This window comes from Mobula hypostoma, chromosome 25, assembly GCF_963921235.1.
Source record: "Mobula hypostoma chromosome 25, sMobHyp1.1, whole genome shotgun sequence".
NCBI classification, from domain to species: domain Eukaryota; kingdom Metazoa; phylum Chordata; class Chondrichthyes; order Myliobatiformes; family Myliobatidae; genus Mobula; species Mobula hypostoma.
Window position 1 is genome coordinate 2679621 of NC_086121.1, and position 27973 is coordinate 2707593.

Below are 27973 nucleotides of genomic sequence, written 5' to 3' on the forward strand. Positions count from 1 at the left end.
TTGATGTGTACGGGGTACAGCTTGGTGTGACGTGGACAGGGGACAGTTCAGTTCATATGTGCAGGGTACAGCTTGGTGTGACGTGGACAGGGGACAGTACGGTTGATGTGTGTGGGGTACAGCTTGGTGTGACGTGAACAGGGGACAGTTCAGTTCATATGTGCAGGGAACAGCTTGGTGTGATGTGGACAAGGGATAGTTTGGTTCATATGTGCAGGGAACAGCTTGGTGTGATGTGGACAGGGGATAGTTTGGTTCATATGTGCAGGGTACAGCTTGGTGTGATGTGGACAGGGGACGGGTTTGGTTGATGTGTGTGGGGTGCAGCTTGGTGTGACATGGACAGGGGACAGTACGGTTGATGTGTGCAGGGTACAGCTTGGTGTGATGTGGACGGGACAGTACGGTTCATATGTGCAGGGTACAGCTTGGTGTGATGTGGACAGGGGACAGTACGGTTGATGCGTACAGGGTACAGCTTGGTGTGATGTGGACAGGGGACAGTACGGTTGATGTGTGTGGGGTACAGCTTGGTGTGACGTGGACGGGACGGTTTGGTCGATGTGTACAGGGTACAGCTTGGTGTGATGTGGACAGGGGACAGTACGGTTGATGTGTGTGGGGTACAGCTTGGTGTGACGTGGACAGGGGACGGTTTGGTCGATGTGTACAGGGTACAGCTTGGTGTGATGTGGGCAGGGGACAGTACGGTTGATGTGTGTGGGGTGCAGCTTGGTGTGTCGTGCACAGGGGATGGTTTGGTTGATGCGTACAGGGTACAGCTTGGTGTGATGTGGACAGGGGACAGTACGGTTGATGTGTGCAGGGTACAGCTTGGTGTGATGTGGACAGGGGACAGTACGGTTGATGTGTGTGGGGTACAGCTTGGTGTGACGTGGACAGGGGACGGTTTGGTCGATGTGTACAGGGTACAGCTTGGTGTGATGTGGACAGGGGACGGTTTGGTTGATGTGTACAGGGTACAGTTTGGTGTGATGTGGACAGGGGACGGGTTTGATTGATGTGTGTGGGGTACAGCTTGGTACATCCTTGTAAATCTGGCAGGAGCAAAGGATGTTGGGAATGGCGAGGGTGGAGTGTTGTGGGATAGGTGGGAGAAGTAGTGCCAGGAGGCAGGGGTGCAGACACATCCAGCCCTGAGACACCAGACAAGGTCATTTGATTCCAAACAATTGGTTTATTGATCATTACAGAATGTCTCTCTGGTGCTCTCTGCTTCCTCCCCTCTCCCTCCCCGCTTCCCACTCTCAGTCTACAATAGAGATCCGTATCAGAATCAGAACCTCTCACACGTCGTGAAGTTTTTTTTTCGCAGTAGCAGTACAGTGCAATACATATAATTAGTACATTACTGTTCAAAAGTCTTAGGCACTCTGGCTCTATATATATACATATACATATACACACACACACACACACACACACACACACACACATATATATATATATATACACACACACATATATGTACATGCCGAAGACTTTTGCATAGGACTATATATAGGGTATAATGTGTTTTGACATAAATATAGTACAGTGTGGTCTGACGTATATAGAGTAGAGCATGGTGTGAAGCAGTGTGCGTTCAAATGCAGTGTAACATGATGCTGTGCAACAGCTGATTAGTGGAGCCGTGTGTGTGTGTGAAGTGGAACAGCTTCAACAACAGTCTCTCAGATCGTCAGTCATCCATGTTTAACTTGGGCAGGCAAGCTGAGTAAATTTGTCCTTTTGGCTTTTCACAAACTGCTGAAGGTGAGGCGAGTGATTTTCTTCCAGAGCATGTATCACAACCACCTTTCCAAAAATCCCATTCCCAGGGTAGATCACATTGACAAGATTCAAGATTGTTTAATGTCATTTCCAGTTCACAAGTGTAAGTGAGAACAAAATAACTGTTACTCCGGATTTGATGCAGCACAAAAAATGCAATTAGATTTTTTAAAAATGCAATAAGATTAAAAGCAGAATAATACTAATAATAAACATAATATTTATTAATACATAAGAGAGTTTATACACATAGATTGATTGTATGTCCACAAAGTGACGCTAGGCACACGACTGTCTGTACATGAGGTGACTCTGACAGGAAATGATAAAGTAGTGGTGGTTGGGGGTGTGGAGGGGTGGGTTAGTGGGTGAAGAAAACTAACTGTTTTTGAGTCTGGGAGTCCTAGCATGGATGTTACGTAGCCTCCTCCCTGATGGGTATGGGACAAACAGTCCATGAGCAGGGTGGGTGGGATCCTTCATGATATTACTGGCTCTTTTCCAGCACCTTTTTGTGTTATCCTGGACAAAACGGATGTTAGAAAAAGACTGGGAAGTGTTTGGGTAGCTTGTGGGTAGTTCCGATGTTGCCCGGTGAATCGTGTCTCTTTAAGTCCTGAGTGAGGGGAGACTTGATAAAGTTCATTCAATGAAGAATGGCATCCATGGGGTGGACAGTCAGAGACTTTTTCCCACAACCCAGCTGTCAGATACTGGAGGGGGTCGGCCCGAAACATGGATGCTGCCTGACCTGCTGAGTTCAAAGGTTCAAAGGTACAACTTAATGTCAGAGAAATGTGTACAATTGACATCCTGAAATGCTTTTTCTTCACAACCGTCCATGAAAACAGAGGAGTGCCCCAGAGAATGAATGACAGGTAAATGTTCGAACCCCAAAGTCTCCCCCAGCTCCTCTCCCTCCCGCGCGTAAGCGACAGTGAGCAGCAATCCCCCCTCCCCCACGGCAAAAAAATAGCATTGGCACCATCATGAGCACTGAAGCGTGAGCAAAGGCAGAAACTTGTAGTTACCTCAAAGACTTTGCGTTGGACCAGGTATTTGACATACCACAGGTTCTCTCTCTCTGTAATAAGGGAGAAAGAGGTGTCTCCATTTTCCCAGCAAGTGGGGAGACATAACAGACAACTCGCTGCTGGTTTACGATGTTAAAAGTCCGTTACATTGCTTATTTCGAGCTCTGTGCCTGAAGATCGCAAAGATCCCGGAAATCCAGGCAGACAGTTGAAGATAACCCACTCCCCCGAAAACACATGGGTCTCTTGTCATGACACCGACCCTCGATCCGCCCGTCTTCAGAGCCCTGAGATGCTAGGCTTCCGAATCTGGGCCGGACTCTGAGGCTGAGCCCTTGGCGTGCTGAACAACAGCCAGTTATGAAACCCGGAGAGTGGGTCCCATTCCCAGAAAGAACCAAAGTCAGTGTGTAACTCCAGGTCAGGGTCTTCAAAAGAACCCTGAAAGGGAAAAATAGAGATATTAAAGATGGAAATAGAGCTGTTTCCGAAGATGTAAACAAAGGAGTCGCCGCTAGGCGCCATTGACCCTCCTAAGCTCCGCCTAAGTCCTTCCTGTGTTTTGTGTGTGTTCCTCTGGACTTCCAGCTTCTGCAGAATTTCTTGTGTTTCTGAAGTACAAGAGTGCTCAGCTTTAAGTTTCAGGGAGGTATTTTTAAACCTGTACAAAGCAAGTTAGCAGAATCAGGTTTCGTATCACTAATTTAAGTCTTTAAATTTGTTGTTTTGTGGCAGCAGTACATTGTAATAGAACTATAAATTTGATAAGAGATTGTATAAATTAAATGAGTAGTGAAAGAAAGCAAAGGAAGCTGGTGAGGTCGTATTCACTGGGTTTATTATCCGGTCAGAAATCTGATGGCGGAGGGGAAGAAGCTGTTCCTGAAACATTGAGTGTGTGTCTTCAGGCTCCTGTACTCCTCCCTGATGGTAGCAATGAAAAGAGGGCAGGTCCTGGGTGATGGGGGTCCTTAATGATGGTCCCGCCTTTTTGAAGATGTCCTGGATGCTGGGGAGGCCGGTGCCCATGATGGAGCTGGCTGAGTTCACAACTTTCTGCAGCTTTTTCAATCCTGTGCAGTGGCCCCTCCATACCAGATGGTGATGTAACCGGTTAGGATGCTCTCCATTGTACATCTGTAGAGATTTGCGAATGTCTGTGGTGACATTCTAATGAAATATAGCTGCTGTCATGCCTTCTTTGTAACTGTATGGATATGTTGGTTGTATTAATATATGTTCAATATGTTGAATATATAAATATGTTTTTACACAGGGGTGGATGGTGGTAGAGGCAGTCAGTGAGTACATGAACTGGAGGAGACTGAAAGAATAAAAGACCATGGCATGGCAGAATAGGAATAGCCTAAGGTGGGGCATGTTGGCCTGACCTATACTGCTCTGCATCCGATATCACTCCCTTCTACGGAAGTCATAGATTTCTCCTTTTGTTTTCAAGTTTCTAAGAAAAAGGTTTTACCATGTGCGTTAAGGCTGAGCAAAGGGAAGCCATCTGTTTCAGAGCAGGGCTGAAGTGCCCTGAGGTGATTTAGTTTGGAGGTGATCTCTTGTGTAATTCAACCCTGGCAGGAGTGACCCTCCTGACGAAGGGTCTCGCCCTGAAACGTCGACTGTACCTCTTCCTAGAGATGCTGCCTGGCCTGCTGCGTTCACCAGCAACTTTGATGTGTGTTGCAGGAGTGATAACGTGCTTGGATGGTGTTTCAGAAAGCAGATCAAACTCTCTTTACGGCAGGGTATGTTAACCTCAGATGAAACTCGTTAACCATAAGACTTGGGAGCAGAATCGGGCCATTCGGCCCATTGAGGCTGTTCATTCAATCGTGGCTGATTTATTATCTCTCTCAACCCCATTCTCCTGCCTCTTCCCCATAAGTTTTGACACCTTGACTAATCAAGAACCTATTAACCTCCAGCGAGTGAAGGTGAACAAACCACCTTGCTGCTGCTACTAAAATCACCAAGTGACTAGCCCGGACTCTGAGTGGTCACCAGAACTCTGATGAGGGATGGGTGGCTTTGAACTCTTTAACTTCCGAGGTGACAGTTGAGTGGTGAGGAGCATGGAACCAGCAAGGTGCCCTTGTGCTGTGACCTCTCATTGAATTCAAAGTCAAATTCGAGCTATGCCAGTCGCTGAGCTTAAAGTAAACTGCAGAGCTGTTATCACTGTGGGGAGCTTGTTCACAAAAGATGGCTCTCTGCTGCCACCTACTGTTAATAATATTACACTGTCCATCCAGGACTCCCAATTGGTCCACTCTCCTCTCTATCCGATTCCTTCCTCTCCAGCCTTTTATCTTTCCCACCCACCTGGCTTCGCCTATCATTTATAGCCATCCTCCTTCCCCTCTCCCACCTTCTTATGCTGCCATCTTCCACCTTCCTTTCCAGTCCTGAAGAAGGGTCTTGGTGCGAAACATTGACTGTTTATTAATTTCCTTGGGCATTGCCTGACTTGCTGAGATCCTCCAGCATTTTGTGTGTGTGTGTGTGTGTGTGTGTGTGTGTGTGTGTGTGTGTGTGTTGCTTTGGACGTCCAGCATCTCCAGAATTTCTTGTGTTCAGAATCAGAAACAGGATTGCTACACCATGAAATTTGTTGTTTTGCGGCAGCAGTACAATGCAATACGTATTAAAAAGTACTAAACACAAGAGCTTCTGTAGACAACACACACAAAATGCTGGAGGAACTCAGCAGGTCAGACTGCATCTATGGAGACGAATAATCAGTTGATGTTTAGCATTGGTGAAGGGTCTTGGCCAAAACTGTTGACTGTTTATTCATTTCTATAGATGCTGCCCAACCTTCCGAGTTCCTCCAGCTTTTTGTGTGTAGTGTTTAATGAAAAATGCTATCAGTTACAATAAGAAGTGTGTTAAAAATAGGTAGTGCAAAATTAGAGCATTCAGTGTTGTATATTATAAAATACATAATACTGTATATGTACTGTAATATACTTACAGTGTTCTACATGTATATAATATCACATAACATACAAGAGCACGACAGTTAGTTCAACATTATTACAGCTCGGTGTCCCTGAGTTCAGAGTTCAATTCTGGTGCTGTCTGTAAGGAGTTTGTACGTCCTCCCCGTGAACCACATGAGCTTCAAAGAGGTACCAGTTATTAGGTTAATTAGTCATTGTAAATTGTCCTGTGATAAGGCCAGGGTTAAATCGGCCCTAAGGGCCTGTTTTGTCTTGTACCTCTAAATAAAATAAAACAATGAAGAAAGAAATATATGCACACACCCATAAATAAATTGCATTCCCATATGTCTGACGTATTACTTAAGTAGTGCAAAAAGTGGGCAAAAATATAGTGCATTAGTGTTCATGGATTCATTGTCCATTCAGAACTCTGATGGCAGAGGGGAAGAAGCTGTTCTTGAGTGTGTGTCTTCAGGCTCCTGTACCTCCTCTCTGATCGTAGCAATGAGGAGAGGGCCTGTCCTGAGTGATGGGGGTCCTCAGTGATGCATGTCACCTTCTTGAAGCATCACCTGTTGAAGATGGCACTTTACCAACTAAATGAAGGCTTCATAATCCCCACCCAGCTCCCTGTGTTTTTTCTTTTTGTGCACAAGAGGAAGATCTAATGTTAATCTCAAGTTAACATAATTGTGTTCAGGTCACTGATCGTGAGACAATGCTGTGAAAGGTCATGGTGTGAAGGTCAAAGATTAGCATTACATGTATATTGAAACATACAGTGAAATGTTTTAATTGGGTTTCGGACCAACACAGTCTGAGGATGTGTGTGTTGGGGGCAGCTCACAGGCGTCACCTCGTTTCCAGCACCAATGTAAGGTTAGCTCACAAGTACATCAAAACGTCGAACCATATAGTGAAATATGGTGTTTGCATCAAATCAACGAGGGTGTGCTAGGGGCAGCTAGGCACCAACATAGCATGCCCACAACTCACTAACCCTAACCAGTATGTCTTTGGACTGTGGGAGGAAACCAGGGCACTTGGGGAAAACCTACACATTAAGGGGAGAACATACAACCTCCTCACAGACAGCAATGAGCATTGAACCCAGGTTGCTGGTACTGTAAGGCACTGTGTTACCGTGCCACCTCATTTCCGGGAAGAGGTTTCCAATCCTGAGCCAGGCATTCGACACATCTAGTCTGCTCAGTTCATGGGGATGTCTTCCATGGAGGGTCACGCTCTTACATTAGTTAACATTTTCATCTGTAGTAATAAGTGTTGCATAGATTTTTAATGTCTGTTATTCCTCTTCCACCTGCTGTCCTAGGATAGTGTTAATATAAGAGCGTTTGAGTGTAGGTAGTGTTTTCTAAAATTCGTCCTTTCAGTTCTTATTTTTCTTTGTTAGTTTTCCAGATCAGTTTCAGATATATAATGCCAAAAGAATACTTTAATATAGGTGTAGCGAAAGTATTTATTGCCTTTGTTACATTTTTACTGTTGAGCTCTGTTTGACATATTTTCTTAAGACTTGAAGTAAATTCTGTCAAAGGTTTTTTCCTTTATTGCACTATGATCTATTTTCTTTGCTTGTTGATATCCCAGTTACTTATTCATCCTTCGGTTATATTGTATCCTGCTGCTCTGTTTTTATTCTATTAGCTCTATTGCACCTTTCTTTATGTTTAGTGTTCTGCAGTTATCCAGTCCAAAGTTCATGTTTATATTTTTTGAAAATAGTTTTAGTATTTAATTGCTTTAGCTTAACTGATAAAGGGGCGTATAATTTCAGATCATCCATGTAGAGAAGGTGTGTGAAGGTACAATTAATTCGGTGCTTCTGATTTTGATACTCAATTTGATTTGTAAATTAGCGAGCAGGTTTAAAGCTAGAGAGAACCATGGTGGGCTTAATCACCCTGAAAAATGCCTTGGTGTATTTTGAATACAGCAGTTGCTCTTTTTTGGTTGTTAATAGATATAGTACACCAATGCTTCATCAGATGTTGTGGAAATTTCACAAGAATTGGGTGCAGTGTGTGCGTGTGTATGTGTGTATGTATGTATAATATACACACACAGATACACATATTTGAAAACTCTTAACAATGAGTTATGAGTTAATTATGACAGAATTAAATGCTTTTTGGTAGTTAATATAACGACATGAAAGATTTCTGCTTTTCTGCTGGGCTTGATTTGGAATTACAGAATCTCTCATCAGTTGCTTTTTACATCTTTTCATGCCCTTGTAGCATCCTTTCCGCTCCTTAAGTATGCTGTGGTTATCTAAGTAAGTGGTGATTGGTCCCGAGATGCATGATGTTACAGTTTTATTTATAGTTTGTATATAAGTATTAGGATGATATTTTGATGGGTGATTTGTGATTTCTTCTTTAGTTAAGAGATTCAAACTATTTTTCAGGATTTTTAAGAAGGTTGTTGACTTGTGTTAATAGGTACAGATGATTTTATTTTTATTATTAATTTCAGGTTATTGAGAACTTCATTAATGACACTTGGTTGTACCGTTACAATGAGCCGATCAGTAAGTCATCGCTCACCTCTATTTGGTCATTGGCTGTAGCTATATTCTCCGTGGGAGGCATGATTGGATCATTCTCCGTGGGATTGTTCGTGAATCGGTTTGGAAGGTAATACTTGACATTGTTAATACAAACATAGTCATCGCTTACTGATTCGCTTTGTAAAATATCACAGAATATGGGGCTCAGTGTCAGACAAATCTCACACCCTGGAAGTACGTTCCGAATCAGAATCAGGTTTAATATCACTGGCATATGTCGTGAAATTTGTTGTTTTGCAGCAGCAGTACGTTATAATACATAATAGTGTGTTTCTAAAAAAAAGCAAAAGAAAAGGTCCATTTTAATGAAACAGCCTAATGTGCACAAGTTGAAGCTCACATTTTCCCCTTTGCCGATCCTCCTTCGATCACCCCGGGCTTCATCGAACCATGGCCCCCCTGCGGTTTGAGTCCTATGACCTCTTCTCTCCGACGTCTTCTCCCTTCATCCTCTGCCGAACAAAAGACCCAGCTCACACTGGTGTCAGGAACACAAGACGAAAAACACACTCCCTTCATTGGATGGCTCACACTCCAAAGCTCCCGTTATCCCTAACCATAACCCAAACACATCTTCTACAGAAAGACCACTACGTCAACAGTGAAGCCTTTCCGGGGTGTTACAGTAGTATAACAAAACTATAACATATAGACATAGTGCATATGGATTCCCGTTAATTGGGAGACATCAGGACCAGTACACTTTGGCTCAATTAAGCAGCTGCCAGAATTAGCTGAATAGTTGAGAAGGTATAAGAAAAGACAAACTACCATTTAACTGAGTAACAAATCTTGTATTTAACTGAAATACAGAACAAATTAGAACACTATTATACTATAACAGTACCATAAAACTGTGTATTAGTTCCTAATAGTTATTGACGGGGGAATTTATCCAGTGTACACTGCCATGTTCCTCTGACTGTAAATGACCAAAATCAGCACAGGAAGCTAGTGCAGATAATGGACTGCTTTCATTGCCTTCCTGCGTGAAGTAGAGTCAGAATTCACTGCTTTTTAATTCGGCGTCGGTCAGCCCAAATGAATAACATTACACAATAGGAGCAACTGACACAGCTGTTCACTCTGAGCACAGTGTAGTGTCCAGTGGCCACTCCAACTGCACACCACCGATGCTAGTTGAAAACTGTTTGGCAACAGTCTCCTGTCCCAATCAGAGTTGTAGTGTCCTGAATAAACAAAGGAATACCTGGCTGTTTTCTCAATTGGAATTTGTTCTTTAACAGTTATCCCGTAAAAGCAACTGCCCTGATTAACCGATGGCCCAATTAATTGTCTATAAAAAAAATTAAATAAGGAGTGTAGAAAGAGAGTGAAAAGGAGTTAGTGAGATAGTGTTCATTGTCCATACAGAAATCGGATGGCGAAGCTGAAGCAGTACTTGTTCCCCTTGATATCTTAATTAATTTGATTTTTAAAAATCGGTGATACAGGTGATAACAGGCCTTTCCAGCCCAATGAGCCCACACCACCCAATTACACTCATGTGACCAATTAACCCACTAACCTGTACGTCTTTGGAATGTGGGAGGAAACCAGAGCACATGGAGGAAACCCACATGGTACAAACTGTTTACAGACGCAGCAGTAATTGAATTTGAAACTCCAGAATGCCCTGTGCTGTAAGTGCATTGGATGTAATGTGTCTGCTCTCTCCCCAGGCGCAACTCCATGTTGTTGGTAAACATTCTGGCATTCCTTGCGGCCGTGCTGATGGGATTCTCTAAGGCGGCCAAATCGTACGAGATGCTGGTGTTGGGCCGGTTCATCATTGGGATCTACTCCGGCTTGAGCACAGGCTTTGTGCCGATGTACGTAGGCGAGATTTCACCCACCGCCCTGCGGGGAGCCCTGGGTACCTTACACCAGCTGGGTGTTGTGTTTGGAATCCTCGTTGCCCAGGTGAGAGTCACTACCGAAGCTGTACACTTTAAACAGCAGTGTTGTGCCCCAAAGCAAAATACCAGGCATGCATTCGGAGGGGGCAAGTTTAAAGGGGGTTTACACAGAGAGTGGTGCGTGCCTGGAACGGGCTGGCTGGGGTGCGGGGGGGGGGGCACTATCACCTCAGGTCTGTCTAAGTGAATCAGCTTCCACACTTTCAGCTCAGCCGATTCATTAAACAATCGTAGATTTAGAAAGATTGGAACAGAACAGATCAGGCCCTCTAGGCAAACACAGTTCCAAGTTAACCTAAATCTTTTCTGTGTGCACGTGATCGACGTCCCTCCATTCCCTGCATATTGGTGTACCTATCCCATGGTCTCTTAAACACCTCTCTCTATCTTATCTACTTCCACCAGCACCCCTGGCACCCACCACTCTGTGTAGAAGGAAGCATCCCACACATTTTTGTTAACCTTTTACTTTCTTATCCTATGTTCTTTTGTGTTTGACATTTTCACCATGGGAGGAAGATTCTGGCTGTGCACTTTATCCTGTGCCTCTCATAACTTTATTAGTTTCTGCAAGTCCGCTCCTCAGCCTTTAGGAAAAATTTGTCCAATCCCTGCTCGTAGCTCATCCCCTCTGTCAGCATGCTGGTAAACCTCCTGCACTAAATCCTTCACCCTCCTCCCTGTGATGGAATGATGGGAATGGCACATGGTATTCTAGGTGCGGCCTCACCCAAGCTTTATACAGCTGCTGGCTGCGTTACTGAGGCAGTGAGAAGTGTAGGCAATGTCCATGGAGGGGAGGCTGGTTTCTGTGATGTGCTGAGCTTTGTCCACAGCTCTGTAGTTTCTAATGGTCACGGAGACTGCACTTTTACACTTTATTCTGCATTCTGTTATTGTTTTACCTTGTTCTACCTCAATACACTGTGTAATGATCTGATCTGAATGAGCAGTATGCAAGACAAGCTCCTCACTGTGTCTCAGTACGAGGGGTGATAATAAGTCAATTTCAATGACTGGAAAACCCAACAACACCTGCCAGTTTGCCGAGCCGGAGCCATTGGTCTGATCATTGCCCTGGCTGATTGACCACTCTCCGCTCGTTCTCCTCAAACCTCTTCATAAGCAAAGAGGAGCAAGAGCAGGCCACTTGGCTGTCAAGTCCACCCTGCCATTCAACGTGACCCTGACTGCTCAGAGCTGGCCCCTTCCACGTCAGTTTCCCATCACTTGTAGTTCCTCAATTTTCCACATATTTACCCATCTCCACACACACGTTTGCAAGGTCCTTGGGTGGGACCTGAATGAGGCAGGATTTATTTAGCAATACCGCGCTTTCCCGTCCAATGAGCCACGCCACCCAACAACCCACCTATTTAACCCTAACCTAACAGAACAATTTACAATGACCAATTAACCTATTAACTGGGACATCTTTGGACTGTGGGAGCAAACCCACATATTCACAGGGAGGATGTTTATACTCATTACAGACTGCACAGGAATTTGACCCCGAAAGCCCCGAAATGTGACAGCATCCGCTAACTTCTGCACTACCTTGACACCCAAATCTCATGGTATACCTGTCATCGCTCTAGTTGTGAGTGCATGGGTACGATTGGGTTTCGCCCCGGGGAATGAGACTTTTGGAATTTGTGCATCTCCCTGATGTGTTTTTCTTTCTTTCTTTCTCTTTCTCTGTGTCTGTCTCTACAGGTGATTGGCATAGATGCCTTGCTGGGGAACAAGTCGGGCTGGCCATTCTTGTTGGGATTGCTCTTTATTCCCGCCCTGATTCAGTGCATCATTTTGCCTTTGTGTCCTAAAAGTCCACGTTACCTCCTCATCAACAAGAACGAAGAGGAAAAGGCAAGGAATGGTAAGCTTATCCGGGGAGGCGCAATGTGTCTAACCCCCACCCCCCGCACCTTTCATATTGAAAGATGAGGATGTTTCCTGCCATGGGGAGTCTAGGTCCACAGACCAAAGCCTCAGAGATCAGGGACATCTCTTTAGAGTTGGGATGAGGAGGGATTTCTTTAGCCAGAGGGTGGTGAATCTGTGGAATTCATTGGGACAGATGGATGTGGAGGCCAAGTCATTGGATATATTTAAAATGGAGGTTGATAGGTTCTTGATTAGTCAGGGTGTCAAAGGTTATGGGGAGAAGGCAGGAAAACGGGTTTGAAAGGGAAAATTAATCAGCCACGATGGAATGATGGAGCAGACTAGATGAGCTGAATGGCTTAATTCTGCTTCTTTGTCTTATTTGTTGTGTTAAGATTAAACTTGCTCTTGACAGCTGAGCAAAGTGTCACGTTTAACTTACTTTTAAATGGTCTCTTTACAGTGAGGCCATTTGGTCCATTGAGTCAGAGAAGCTTACAGAGTCCACCTTCTGTCCACCTGACCTTGGACGCTGCTTCCGTGGAGTTTGCATGCACTCCCTGGGACTGGTTGAGTTTCCCATTGGTGATGGGATGGGGATTTGTCCCTGTTGAATGGGGTTGATGGAACTTCTCCCAGGGAGTTGCTATGGGCCCAATAGAGCCACATGAACATAGGCCCTTCGGCCCAATTCGTGCATGTTACAGAAGATGGCCACCTAAGGTGTTCCCATTTGCCCACTATTGACCTAGATCCATCTTAACCCCTTCCTATCCATCTACCTGTCGAAATGTCTACCAATGGCTGAACAGCCTCCTCTCTGCCTCTAGGCGTAAACCGAGAATGTGGGACTGGAGCGGGAGAGGAACTGGGGAGTAATTATTTATTTAGAGATACAGCACAGAACAGGTCCTTCCGACCCAACGAGCTGCACCCCCCCAGCAACCCACCGATTTAACCTGAGCCTAATCACAGGAGAATTTACAATGGCCAATTAACCTACACAGTCCAAAGACCTACTAATGGTAGGTCTTTGGACTGTGGGAGGAAACCGGAGCACCCGGAGGAAACCCACACAGTCATGGGGAGGACATACAAATTCCTTACAAAGGGCGTCAGGTTTGAACTCCGAATTCAGACGCTCTGAGCTATAAGGGTGATCCCTTGGGGTCCTGGTACTCTGCATCTATACAGCAGGTATGAGGTGCCGACTCACAATTTCATACGTATATCTTTACTTTGAGATGATTTAGTCCGTCCAGTCTGTGTTTGTTCAGTGGCGGCAGTAGAGCGTGACATGCTCGGCACCGCGTGTGAGAGTGTGCTAGTGGTCTCACCCGTCACCTTTCCCCTCCAGTCCTGAAGAAGCTTCGCGGAGTGTCAGACGTCACCGCGGACCTGCAGGAGATGAAAGAGGAGAGCAGGCAGATGATGAGGGAGAAGAAAGTGACAATCCGCGAACTCTTCATCTCGCCGATGTACCGTCAGCCGATCATCATCGCCATCGTCCTCCAACTGTCACAGCAACTCTCAGGAATCAATGCCGTGAGTATCAGTGTCCCCTCCACAGCACAAGCGCAGCTGGCACAGTGTCGTGAAATTCATCTCGCCATCTTAGATTACCAGAGTGCTGCAGGATTGCAGTGTTTGTCAAAGTAAATTTATTATCAAGGTCTGAATATGTCACCATGGATATTCATTTTCCTGCAGGCATTCACAAGAAAATAAAGAAATACATTAGAATTTATGAAAAAATAAGTATTTATAAATTGCAGGTATAAAATGTTAAAATGAAAATCTATGGTGTGTATATAGTGCATATAGTCCACACAGACACAACACGTGTGTACTTGTGAATGTGTGTGTGTGTGTACCTACAGTCTATATCAAACTGAGGAAATGAGTTCTACATGAGAATGAGGATAGGTCGAGTGAGCTAATGCTTTGCTCTTTCGAGCGAAGGAAAGTGAGTGGTGACTCGATGGAGGTGTACAAAATCTTCTAAGTTGAAGAAAGTACATTCAGTCCTTCACTGAGAAACCAGCAAAAATGAACTGTCTTGTAATGAACAAACTAATGAAACTAGAACTAGCGATATAACAAAATAAAGGGTCTAAGCGCATTCGAACATACTTAAGCATTGGCAATCTTAAACATTAGCAGTTAATCATCACTAAGGGAGGCACTGAGCAAGTGTTTCTCGCAGAGTGGAAAGGGCTAAACCAGGGACATAATTTTAATGTGGTTGGAGGAAAGTATAGAGGGGGATGTCTGAGGCAGGTTGTGGGAGAGTGGTAGGAGCATGGAATGTGCTGCCAGGGGTGGGGGTAGAGGAAGATGTATCAGGCAGATGTAAGAAACCCTTAGATAGAAAAATGGGGGGCTATGTGGAAGGGAAGAGTTGGATTGACCTTTGAGTAGGTTAAAAGGCCAACACAACAATGTGGGCCGAAGGGCCTGTACTGTCACTGAGCGTTCTGTGTTCTAAATCACAACGTATCGCACTTACATCACAGACTGCCCAGCATCCCCTGGGTCAGTCCCAGCCCTGATCGTCAGCCCACATCCCCTGGGTCAGTCCCATCGCTGACTGTCGGCCCACATCCCCTGGGTCAGTCCCATCGCTGACCATCAGCCCTCATCCCCTGGGTCAGTCCCAGCCCTGACCGTCAGCCCACATCCCCTGGGTCAGTCCCATCGCTGACTGTCGGCCCACATCCCCTGGGTCAGTCCCATTGCTGACCGTCAACCCTCATCCCCTGGGTCAGTCCCATCGCTGACCATCAGCCCTCATCCCCTGGGTCAGTCCCAGCCCTGACCGTCAGCCCACATCCCCTGGGTCAGTCCCATCGCTGACCGTCAACCCTCATCCCCTGGGTCAGTCCCATCGCTGACCATCAGCCCTCATCCCCTGGGTCAGTCCCAGCCCTGACCGTCAGCCCACATCCCCTGGGTCAGTCCCATCACTGACTGTCGGCCCACATCCCCTGAGTCAGTCCCATCGCTGACTGTCAACCCTCATCCCCTGGGTCAGTCCCATCGCTGACCATCAGCCCTCATCCCCTGGGTCAGTCCCAGCCCTGACCATCAGCCCTCATCCCCTGGGTCAGTCCCATCGCTGACCATCAGCCCTCATCCCCTGGGTCAGTCCCAGCCCTGACCATCAGCCCTCATCCCCTGGGTCAGTCCCATCGCTGACCGTCAACCCTCATCCCCTGGGTCAGTCCCAGCCCTGACCATCAGCCCTCATCCCCTGGGTCAGTCCCATCGCTGACCATCAGCCCTCATCCCCTGGGTCAGTCCCAGCCCTGACCATCAGCCCTCATCCCCTGGGTCAGTCCCATCGCTGACCATCAGCCCTCATCCCCTGGGTCAGTCCCAGCCCTGACCATCAGCCCTCATCCCCTGGGTCAGTCCCATCGCTGACCGTCAGCCCTCATCCCCTGGGTCAGTGATTGTATTGTGTTGTAACGTTTTATGTTCTGCCTGCACAACCTCTCCTGTCAACTTACTCCAAATACTCACCACCTCAGTGCTGTAAATCCTGCCTTTAAACTTACTGCACAGATATTTCTGCTGGTGTTTTCTCAACTTGACTGTTGTTTTACCCACAGGTATTTTATTATTCCACCAGTATTTTTGAGAACGCGGGGGTGGCACAGCCAGTTTATGCCACCATTGGCTGTGGTGTGGTTAACTTCGCCTTCACATTAGTGTCGGTAAGTGTTCATTTCAACTGAGATTCCTTCCTCACCTTTGGGAGAATCTGGCGTTAAGACCTTCCCAGAGGAAAGGTTTAACAGAGAAGGTGGAGGTTGACAGGTTTTGATCAGTCAGGGCATCAATGATTGTGAGGAGGAGACAGGAGAATGGGGTTGAGGGGGATATTAAACAAAAGGAAGGCTTTGATTTCCATCCCAGCGAGGTCAGTGAACTGTTGCATAAGTTTACAGTCAATAACATTTGGTGGGAAACTTGCCCACCCGTGAAGTTTTGGGGTTTTGGAACTGACTGCCTGGTCGTGGCAGGAGGTTCGACCATGAGACATGGAAGCCAGTCGGCCCATCGAGTCTGCTCCACCATTCCCTCATGCCTGCTTTAATATCCCCCTCGGCCCTATTCTGCTTCTCCCAGTAACCTTTGACACACTCAGTAATCTTAAAACCAATCAACCTCCACTTTAAATACAACCAATAACTTGGCTACCAGAGCCATCTGTAGCAATGAATTCCACAGATTCATCACCTTCTGGATAAGAAAGTTTCTCCTTAGCTGTGTTCTAAAATGGATATCCCTCTATTCTGAGGCTGTGCACTTTAGTTCTAGATTCCCCTGCTATAGGATAACATCCTCTGCACATCCACTCTATCTTGGCTTTTCAATATTCATCAGTTTCAATGAGATCCTCCCTCATTCTTCTAAGCTTTCATTTGGAATCTTTCTTGTGAACCTTCTCTGCGTCCTGTCTTGGATAAGGGGCCCAAAACTGCTCACAATACTGCAAGTGCAGTACCATCCTGCAGAAGTTCTCATCAAGTTACGGGGTGACAACTCGAAGAGCTGTGCCTGGCTGGGTGACGGACTCGGTGGGGAGGTGACACTAGGCCAGAGAAGGGATCAGGGTAGTAACGGGTATCAAGGTGTCAAGTCCCATGATCAGTGAGTCCTGGGGCCTGTACCAGACATCAAAGTACGAAGGTTGAAGACCAAAGTCAGCAATGCTTTGAGGCCCAATAGTTGACGGTCGATGTTGGCCTGTCTACCAGTCTGGGCTGGGTTGGGGGCCCAGAGGGATAGAGACTTGCCAGTGTGTGTGAGTGGCTGGGTGGGAAAGGGGCTTGCTTTGTCCTTGTTGCTTGTGTTACTGTTGAACATTGTGAGGTTGCTATGTTGGTTCTGGAACATGTGGGCTTGCGGGCTGCCCCACTCCCAGCACGTCCTTGGGTTGTGTTGGTTGTTATTCCCTTTGTATCAAAATCCATCGTATTCTACTTCTTGTGGAGCCGTTCATGACCCTCCGGGGGGAAGTTTCTAAAGGTTCACCACCCCGAGTGAGGAAATGTTTCCTTATCTCCGTCCCAAATAGCAAACTCTGGCCCCTGGTCTCAGACACCTGAGCCGGGCCCCGCGACATGTGTAAATTCCAACAGGTCCCCGGCCGTCTGCATCTGTACACGGTCAGGAGCAAGATACTTGTCAGGAGTTTCTAACCAAATGTGCTTGTCTCTTCAGCTGTTCGTAGTGGAGCGTGCGGGGCGTCGGACTCTACATCTGCTCGGCCTGGGAGGTATGGCTGTCAGTGCCATCGTGATGACCATCGCCCTTGTCCTCCTGGTGAGTCGGGTGGCCTGAACACCAGCAGCTTAATCGCGGTCTCAGAGCTCCATGCAAGGTCCTGACTTCTGGTTCTGTGTGTGTCCTTGCTGTGACCACATGCATTTCCTCCGGATGCTTCCGGTTCCTCCCACAAATATATGGGTTCATCGGGATTGTAAGTTGCCCCCAGTGTGTGGCTGAGGGGTATTGGATGAGAATAGGTTATTGAATGGCTGTTTGGTGAATGTAAGGGTTGAAATACCTGTTTCTATATTGTGTGTCAGCAGCCTGTTGTCATGTAGTCTGATATTGGCACATAGCAAGGAGCAACCAAACCATAAACACCAGGTCCACAGGGGGCAGAAATGGCTCAGGCACGTCCATGCCCATTAGAAAGAGCGACACGAATGTGGTTTTAGTCTACACGGGTGTTTGATGGTCAGCTTGAACCCAAAGTGCCGAAGGGCCTCTGTCAATGAGTGTGTGACCTGAACTGCCAGGCTCAGGTAAGAGGGCAGAAGACGTCAGTGACTGACTGTGGTTTACTCCCAAACCTCCAGTTCCCCACTGCACCCCAAAGACATGGGAATCAGTGAGTTATAATCACAGAGATTCTGCAGATGCTGGAAATCCAGAGCAACACACACAAAATACTGGAGGAACTCAGGTAACGTCTAGAGAGTCCTGATGAAGGGTCTTGGCTTGAAACGCCAACTGTTTATTCCTCTCCATAGATGCTGCCTGATCTGCTGAGTTCCTCCAGCATTTTGTGAGTGTTGCTTTGCGTCAGGGAGTTAATTGGCCAAAATTGCCCCCAAGATTGTTGGTGAGGGGAGAGTGTGCGGGGAGGGGAGGAATAAAATGTAGAATTACGCTGTAAGTGGGTCGGTGTGGATTTCAGCCGAATATAGGAGAATTATTTGCAGGGGCAATCCTAAACACAGCAGTCTAGCATTTAGTGGATTGCCTTGCAATGCCAGCTAGTCATCCCCAGTTGGGGATCAGTTCTTATAGCAGCCTGTGAGTTCTCCCTGTGACCGTGTGGGTTTTGTCCGGGTGCTCCAGTTTCCTCCACAGTCCAGAGTCATAAATATTAGGGTTAGTAAGTTGTGGGCATGCTATATTGGTGCCAGATGTGTGGGAACACTTTTCAATCCTTGCTGATTTGATTTGACACAAACCGCACATTTCACCGTATGTTTCTATGTACATGTCACAGATAAACCTAATATTTATCGCCTTACAAACTTCATTGTTTGGAATGCAACTTCCTGCAACTTACTCCCTGGTTTTTCCCTGTTGCGCTGAGACACACCTTGGGTAAACAGTTTGCGGTTCCTTCTGAATAAGAGAGAGCTGGGGTTATTGTTGGATTTCACATGGGGTGAATAAGTTTGATGTTTATAATGATGGCATTCTAATGCAATAATGGTTTTGACCCAGAAACAACTGCCATGGATGAGTTACATCAGCATCATCGCCATCTTTGGCTTCGTGGCCTTCTTCGAGATCGGGCCGGGGCCCATCCCCTGGTTCATTGTCGCTGAGCTCTTCAGCCAAGGCCCAAGGCCGGCTGCCATCGCCGTGTCTGGTCTGTCCAACTGGACTGCAAACTTCCTCGTTGGCATGTCCTTCCAGTACGTGGAGGTAGGTACATCACGTGGCCTGTCTCATTTTTGACCTCAGGAGGGGAAGACTGCGGCAGGTTTGCCAGGAAGAGGCTGGACTTCTTTGGGTGGGGGAATGAGGAGAATTAAATGAGATCTGTGTAAGTGGGTGCAGGATGGTTGGTGTGGACCTTGGCTGAACATGCAGAGAGTATTTACTGAGTTAACCTGTGTTATAACGGATGGTTCAATAGGTTAGCACCTTATTCCCTAGAGTAGAGGTTCCCAAACTTTATTTATGCCATGGACCACTCCCACTGACCGAGGGGTCTGTGAGCCCCAGGCTGAGAACTCTTGCATTTGAGCATTGAAGAATGAGGGGAGATTTGATATAGGTATACAAACCTACGAGAGGTATTAGACAGGGTAAATGCAAGCAGGCTTTTCCACTGAGGTTAGGCGGGACTTGAACTAGAGCTCATGGGTTAAGGGTGAAAGGCTAACTAAAGGGGGACGTGAGGGGGATCTTCTTCACTCAGAGGGTAGTGAGGGTGCGGAACGCGCTGCCAGCAGAAATGGCGGATGCAGGTTCGATTTCAGCTTTTAAGAGAAATTTGGAAGGTACATGGATGGGAGGGCTATAGTCCAGGCGCAGGTCGATGGGATTAGGTAGATTCGTAGTTCAGCATGGGCTGGGTGGGCCGAAGGGGGTTTTTCTGTGATGTAGTTACCTATGACTCTAAGGACAATCTTTAAGCTTGCTTGGCCAGAACTCTACTTCCTGAGACTAAGGGGTGGACTTTTGACAAGATATACTTGTGCTATACTGTTTTGTATTCATACCTCCTTGAGCAGTGGCTGGTAAAAGCAGTAAATCAAAGCTTTCTTTGTTGGGGTGTGATTGAAAAACCTCTCAGTAAACTGGGGAGAAGAATGGAGGAATTCAAGATCACTAGAAAAATTTAATTGGATTTTGCGCCTGGAGGTTTGGTAGGTATGAGCTCCAGGCTCCTTTGTAAGTTGATGTTTCAGGCTAAGATCCTTCCTCTGGACTGATTCATTCTAATTCATTCATTCATCCTGATGAACAGTCTCAGCCTGAAACATCGACTCTATTCATCTCCATAGTTGCTGCCTGATTTGCTGAGTTCCTCCAGCGTTTTGTGTGTGTGTTACTTTAGATTTCCACCACCTGAGAAACTCTTATGTTTCTAAGTAAACCACTAAAAGTATTTTTCTTCCTTCCTAACAGCAACTCTGCGGCCCTTATGTTTTCATCATCTTCACCGTGTTACTGGTCTTCTTCATCGTGTTCACCTACTTCAAGGTCCCCGAGACCAAGGGGCGGACATTTGACGAGATTTCCTCCGGATTCCGCCAGAGGGGCGGGGTCGAGGTCGAGGTCGATGATATTGTTGACTCTCAAGAGAAGGGCGCCCTGGAGGAACTCAACACCCTGGGGGCTGATTCTCAGGTTTAATGAGGCACTGAACCACTGAGGGAGACTGGAAGATGCGGGGATGTGTAGCCAACACTACTGAGAAAAATGTAAGGGGAGTGGGGAGGTTGCTGGTCCTGTCAGGAGGCTCCTGTTTATGTGTAGGAAGCGAGTTCCAATTTTTCTGGCAGTTCACATCTCCAATTTTCATAAAATCTTCTGTTGGACAGCAGAACTAACTTTTTGAATATCTTGCAGTTTTGACTGACGAAGTTATCGATTAATGTTTCAAAGCTTTCCATGTATAGAATTAAGTATTTATATGTGGGGTATGTTTATAGTGTTAATAGAACAATAAGTTATAGTGCTAATGTAAATATAATGAGGCAGTGGCCCAGTGTAAATGTACAAACAGTTTTGAAGTTCCTCTAGCTGTAGACTTCGATTGTATATGAATAGACTTTCTTACTGTACAGCACACATTTAGAAAACTACTGCAGATTCACTGGAAGCCCAGAATATATTTTTTAAAATTGTCATAAATTTCCAGTACATTTGTGTATTGGAAATGACATTAAACAATCTTGAATCTTAAATGCATTTTCAAGCAATATCCCTGATTCTTAACCATGTTTCTCTGACTTCCAATATGACAATTTATGCTAAATTAGCAGAGGAACATGATTGTGAGCAGGATGAATATTTGTCTGCGAGTTCAGACAGCGGTGGCCAAGACGAGGGTGACTGATAGTCCTTTCCCAAGTGGTGAATGCATTTTTCCCCCTTATTCCCTGGAAACGGTTTAAGCCATCTTGTGCACCTGGGAAAGGGTGCGCTGTGGGTGGTGTAAATCCCAATGTGTATCAAGTTATGTCTTGCAGAGACCTCAGCGACACTGTGTATGTGTGTGAGATTTGTGAAAGTCTGTTAATATTTCACACTTTCTGAAAGGACCATGATATTTTCATCCCATGATATTTTTAAACGAAGAACACTCCAGTGCCAATGGTGGCAAAACAAGTGTGTCTGTGTCTCTTTTCAGTTTAATTTAAACACCGTTCCATTGTCAATCCAAAGTATTAATCACATTTGAGGAATATGTGGTGCAGTTGGTGCGACTGACATCCCTCCTGTCTGGGATCAGCCACTCATATTGGCTACTTAAATATGAGTTTTATAGGTCATCTGATTCCCATGGTTTTGATCCGATTTCTTTAAGAAGTAACAGTCCTACTCAATGCATGATTTCTGCTGTTCAAATGTTTTGACCTAATATCTGGGCTGGACTCCTCTGCCCTATCAGGGGCACACATCCGTCAGACTGGTGTCTCGAGGACACTCCCTCACTCAGTGTCCCACCCTTGATCAGCAAGGTAGCGCAGTGGTTAGTGCAGCGCTGTTACAGGTCAGGGTGTCAAAGTTCAGAGTTGAATCCTGGCGTCCTTTATAAGGAGTTTGTATGGCCTCTCTGTGGACTGTGTGGGTTTGCTCTGGGTCCTCTGGTTTTCTCCCACTATCCAAAGATGTACCAGTTGGTAACTTAATTGATCATTGTAAATTGTCCCATGATTAGGCTAGGGTTAAACTAGGGGTTGTTGGGTGGCACAGGTCGAAAAGCTGAAGGGGCCTGTTTCACGCTGTATCTCTAAATAAAATATAAAAAGCGTCATGCCCTGTCCTCTGCACTGTACCCTGCATCAGTTTGCCCAGAACAGACCTCAAAAGCATGCCCGAGACCAATGTGGATCTCTGCGAGAGCTGAGGTAGCAGGCAGCATACAGCTTCCCCATTTACTCGCTTGAACTCTCTGTAACGGGCCGGGAGCTCAAAAAACACCTGGGGCTAGCTTAAACAAAGAACGACTTTTAAAGTTCAGCAGTTTTTATAGTTATTTTCAGTGTAAAGAAGGAAAACCAGTAAACTGGATAATTACTGCAGATGGATTGATACCTTGATGGCAGTTTTTGTATTGTAAGAACAGGTAAAACGAAATCTTGTTCAGAACAAGTTCTGCAGCCATTAGGAGAAGGGCGAAGAGACTGAGATGGTGATGTGGATGTCTCCCTCTCAGTTCCGGGACACATTCTCTTGGTCAGATTCTGGGGTTTGCACTGTTTGAACTCCAAATTATTTTTTGAAGAACATATTCAGACACAAAATATCTCTCTGGCTGAGTAAGTAACACATCTTCTTTGGTTGTTTTTATAATGCCGTTGTATCTTATCTGTAATTGTTCCTCAGTAGCGATGATTGTGTCTACTGGAAACGATGTAAACCTCGATGTGTAAAAATTAATCTAGCACACTTGTTTAAAATAGCGTTTGTACACAGATTTTTTACTTATTTCTCTGAGAACTCACCTTAGTGACAACTAAGCTGAAAATTAAAAAAAAACTGAACAAACATACTTTGTGTTATTTCTAAGACCTGATTTAAAGAGTGCCATTGTGGCGTAGAGGTTAGTGTAACGCTATTACAGCTCGGGCATCCGAAGTTGGAGTTGAATTCCAACGTCCTATTCAAGGAGTTTGTACGTTCTCCCCGTGACTGCGTGGGTTTCCTCTGGGTGCTCTGGTTTCCTCCTGCCGTCCAAAGGCGTACTGATTTGTAGGTTTGTTGATCATTATAAATTGTCCTGTGATTAGGCTAGGTTTAAATCGGTGGGTTTCTGGGTGGCATAGCTCAGTGGGCCAGAAGGTTCTGTTCCGTGCTATCTCCAGATGAAGAGATTGTGGTGGCAATGTGGTCTGTATCTGGAGTTCAAGGCCAAAGTAAATTTATTATCAAAGTTCATGTACGTCACCATATGTAACCCTGAGATTTATTTTCTTGTGGTTGTTTACAGTAAATAAAAAGAAACACACTAGAATCAATGTAAAACTACACACAAAGACATACAAACAGCCAATGTGCAAAAGACGACAAATTGTCCAAATACAAAAAGGAAAAAAAGCAAATAATGATAATGATTAAGTAATAAATGATATTGAGAACATGAGTGGTAGAGTCCTTGAAAGTGAGTCAGTTCTGCGTTGGGGTGAGTGAAGTTATCCACTCCAGTTCAGGAGCCGGATGGTTGAGGGGTAATAACTGGCTGTGTAGAACCTGAGGCTCCTGTACCTCCTCCCTGATGGCAGCAGCGAGAAGAGAGCGTGACTGTAGTAGTGCTAGTTGTCTTACGATGAGAGTTTTTAAAATGGAAAAGCTGTTGCACTGGGGCAGTTCTGCTCTCCCGACCTCGGACGTGTGGGTCCAGTGGTGTGAGTAGCCATCACAGCTGGGGTCTTCCTTGGTTGCGGTGGATGACCATGACTTCTGTGCCCTGTCATACTGTTCACTCTCCACAGAGTGTTGCAGAGCCGCCGCCTTCAGGCCATTATTGCTCCCTGTTGAGGTCATCTGCTCGGTCCATCAGAGCTGACTGCATGGTAGGACAGGCATGTCCCTATTTCACTGGAGTATGAGGCTGTCCGGTTTAGCCCACCTGTTGAAGCTGTGTACCTGTGTGGTTGCTGTTGCATGCAAACAGTGCTTGGAGCCACAGGTGAGAGCTGAGTATCCGGTGGGGACCAAAGGTGAGTGAGCTTCCCCAGAATGGACACGATAAGCCCCTTTAGCAGAGGTGTTACCCCTTGTTGAACATCACATATACCCATGAAATGGTTATTAATTCATTCATTATGTGCCATGTTGTAGGATGGAGGCGATCATGGCCTTTTCGTGATCTTGATTGTCCTTGGCAAATGTTTCTACAGCAGTGTCTTTACAAGACGGGTGACTCCAGTCATTATCAATACTCTTCAGAGATTGTCTGCCTGGCGTCAGTGGTCACATAACCGGAATGTGTGATGTGCACCAGCTGCTCATACGACCATCCACCACCTGCCCCCATGGCTTCACGTGACCCTGACCAGAGGGGCTAAGCAGGGGCCCAAGGGCGACCTGCAGGCTAGCAGAGGGAAGGAGCACCTTACACCTCCTTTGGCAGAGACGTAACTCCACCCTGACACCCAAGTTATAGTAATATTAGTTTTAAGAAACTAGTATTGGTAATTGGGACGAGCAAGTCAACTGGAGTTTATTGTCATTTACACAAGTACGGTGAGGTACAGGTACAACAAAATACTTGCTTGGAGAAGTACCACAAACACGTAGGCATAGACAATTGATAATCGTGTTTATTATTGTTAACGTATTGAGGTCCAGTGAAAAACTCTGTTTTGCCAGCCGTCAGTGCATAAAAAGGTCAGATTAGTTTTATTTGTCACATGCTTTGAAGCATGCAGTGAGATGTGCCATTCGCTTCAATAACCAGCACAGTCTGAGGATGCCCACAAGTGTCACTGCACTAGCATAACTTCCTCGCAAATTACTAGCCTGCAAACTGATGACATGAACATCAGTGTCTCTAACTTCCAGTAACTTCTCCCACTTCCCATTCCTCCTTTCGTTCCCCATTCTGTTTCCCTTCTCACCTCTGCTCTCCTCACCTGTCCATCACCTCCCTCTGGTTCCTCTCCTCCTCCCCTTTCTGCCATTGTCCACTTTCCGCTCCAATCAGATTTCTTCTTCAGCCCTCTTCTCACCTGGCTGCCAACTTCTCACTTCACCCCTGCTCCCCCACCGTCCTACCTTCCCCCTCACCTGGTCTCACCTGACAGCTTCTCACTTCAACCCCCCTCCCCCACCCACCCACCTTCCCCCCTCATGTAGTCTCACCGATCACCTGACAGCTTCTCACTTCACCTCCCTTCCCCACCATCCTACCTTCCCCCTCACCTGGTCTCACCTATCACCTGACAGCTTCTCACTTCACCTCCCTTCCCCACCATCCTACCTTCCCCCTCACCTGGTCTCACCTATCACCTGACAGCTTCTCACTTCACCTCCCTTCCCCACCATCCTACCTTCCCCCTCACCTGGTCTCACCTATCACCTGACAGCTTCTCACTTCACCTCCCTTCCCCACCATCCTACCTTCCCCCTCACCTGGTCTCACCTATCACCTGACAGCTTCTCACTTCACCTCCCTTCCCCACCATCCTACCTTCCCCCTCACCTGGTCTCACCTATCACCTGACAGCTTCTCACTTCACCTCCCTTCCCCACCATCCTACCTTCCCCCTCACCTGGTCTCACCTATCACCTGACAGCTTCTCACTTCACCTCCCTTCCCCACCATCCTACCTTCCCCCTCACCTGGTCTCACCTATCACCTGACAGCTTCTCACTTCACCTCCCTTCCCCACCATCCTACCTTCCCCCTCACCTGGTCTCACCTATCACCTGACAGCTTCTCACTTCACCTCCCTTCCCCACCATCCTACCTTCCCCCTCACCTGGTCTCACCTATCAGCTTGTCCTCCTTCCACGCACCCACATTCTCACTTCTGCCCTCTTCCGTTCCAGTACTGCTGAGGGTCTCGGCCCGGTGCTGCCTGACCTGCTGAGTTCCTGCAGCGTTGTGTGTGTTTCTCAGGACTGGCCTGTCTGCCTGAATGCGTCGGCAAAGGGATGCAGGTTGCTGTCTCACACGATCCAGCAGAGGGTGCCGTCTCACACGAGTCACTCAGCAGCAGCTGGTAGCTGAGAAAGCTAAAGGAAGGGAGGTCTCTGTGTGTTGGGGCATACACTGGTCATTGTACCGAGCTGTTTGCCAGCAGGTTGTCTCGCACCACCCACTCTCAGGATCAGAATCGGGTTCATTATCACCGGCATGCCGTGAAATTTGTTGTTTTGTGGCAGCAGTACAGTGCCATGCATAAAACTCACTATAAATTAAAATGATAATTAAGTACATAGGTAAGCAAGCAAATATTTAGATAGCTAGGTCGATAAACTAATAAGTAAGAAGACAGTCAGACAGATAGATAGATAGATAGACAGATATAGACAGTCAGATATAGATAGGCACAGACAGGATATGATAGACAGACAGGCAGATGTAGATATAGACAGACAAATGTAGATACACAGACAGACGTATAGATAGACAGTCAGAGAAATATAAACAAACAGTTATTAATAGACAGACAGATATTAATGGACAGATGTAGATAGACAGATATAGATAGACAAACAAGTAAATAAATAGTGCAAAGGAGGTAGTGTTCAAGGGTTCATTGTCCACTCAGAAATCTGATGGCAGAGGGGAAGAAGATGATCCTGAAACACCAGGACATGCCCTCTTCTCATTGCTACCATCAGGGAGGAGGTACAGAGGCCTGAAGGCACACACTCAACAATTCACAAAAAGCTTTTTCCCCTCTGCTATCAGATTTCCGAATGGACATTTAACCCAAGAACATTACCTCACTACTTTTTATTTCTATTTTTGCACTACTTGTTTAATTTAGATATTATTTATATATTTACTGTAATTCAGATTTTTTTCCACAGACACTGGCTCTGTACAGTTTTTGCTAAATGCTAGTTACTGCACTGCCCTTAAGGAGGAATCCCCGCAGCTCATGTATGCCAATACTACAAAGTGCAGGCTAGTCCCACTGCCAAGTAAGCAGCTTAGGTGATATCGCTCCTGGCTTTTCAGGTGTGAACTATAGATGCTCCATACAGTAATGGGGAAAGGACAATTGCTCTATAGACCAAAAGTTTTATTTAGACTTGTAGGTTGTGGTCTTCAAAGACCCTTTTCCTTACAGTCCTTGCATAGGTTCCACCAGCACAACTCAGGCGGTGTTGATCTCTGAGTCAATGTTTGCTTTTGAAGAGAGAATGCCTCCGTGGTATGGAAATTGGTCTACATTTTCAAGGGTGATATTGTTAACTTTTATGGAGGGCTGGATAAATGGCTGGTTGGGCGGTGGCTGTTATGGGATCTGTGTCTTTTTTTAATGTTCAAAACAAGACCCAGGGCTCTATATGTCTTGGCAAAGGCATTAAGGATACATAAGAGGTTTTCTTTAGAGTGTGCTGTGATGGTGTTGCCATCCGCAGACTGAAGTTCCATGATGGTGGTGGAGCTGAACTGTTTTTGACCTTGAACTGGTTGAAGGTCTTGAGGATCAGCTGGAAGGACAGACACCCTAACACCAGCGTTCTGGAGGAGGTCAACGAAAACAGTATCTCCACCCACCATGATAAAGTCATGTCATCGGGATCTCTAACTCACATCTTCCCAAACAGATCCTTTACTCCATGTTGAAGGACGGTCAGTGAGCCCCTGGTGGGGCAAAAGAAACACTTCAAAGATAACATCAAAATCAGCCTGAAGAAATGCTACATTACTTCTAAAAACTGGCAAGAGATTGCAGTCAATAGATAATCCTGGGGGAAATCTGCTCAAGAGGGAGCTGTGTCACATGAGAACAATCTCCACTGTGTCACAGAGAACAAATGGCAGCTGAGAGACTGACAACTAAAAGACCCAACCATTAACCACAGTCACCACCTACTCTTGCCCACATT

At 46.1% G+C, this 27973-nt stretch overlaps 1 protein-coding gene across 1 annotated transcript in view; it reads left to right on the plus strand.

The window, feature by feature from the left end:
* Positions 1-22965, plus strand: part of LOC134337889 (solute carrier family 2, facilitated glucose transporter member 1-like) — a 42524-nt gene extending 19559 nt beyond the window's left edge. The window contains exons 3-10 of the mRNA XM_063033216.1: positions 8285-8445; positions 10061-10301; positions 12014-12176; positions 13542-13729; positions 15799-15903; positions 17417-17518; positions 18944-19147; positions 20360-22965. Coding sequence (XP_062889286.1) covers positions 8285-8445; positions 10061-10301; positions 12014-12176; positions 13542-13729; positions 15799-15903; positions 17417-17518; positions 18944-19147; positions 20360-20587 — 1392 coding nt within the window. The 3' untranslated portion in view covers positions 20588-22965. The remainder of the gene's footprint in view (positions 1-8284; positions 8446-10060; positions 10302-12013; positions 12177-13541; positions 13730-15798; positions 15904-17416; positions 17519-18943; positions 19148-20359) is intronic.
* Positions 22966-27973: the final 5008 nt, after the last annotated feature.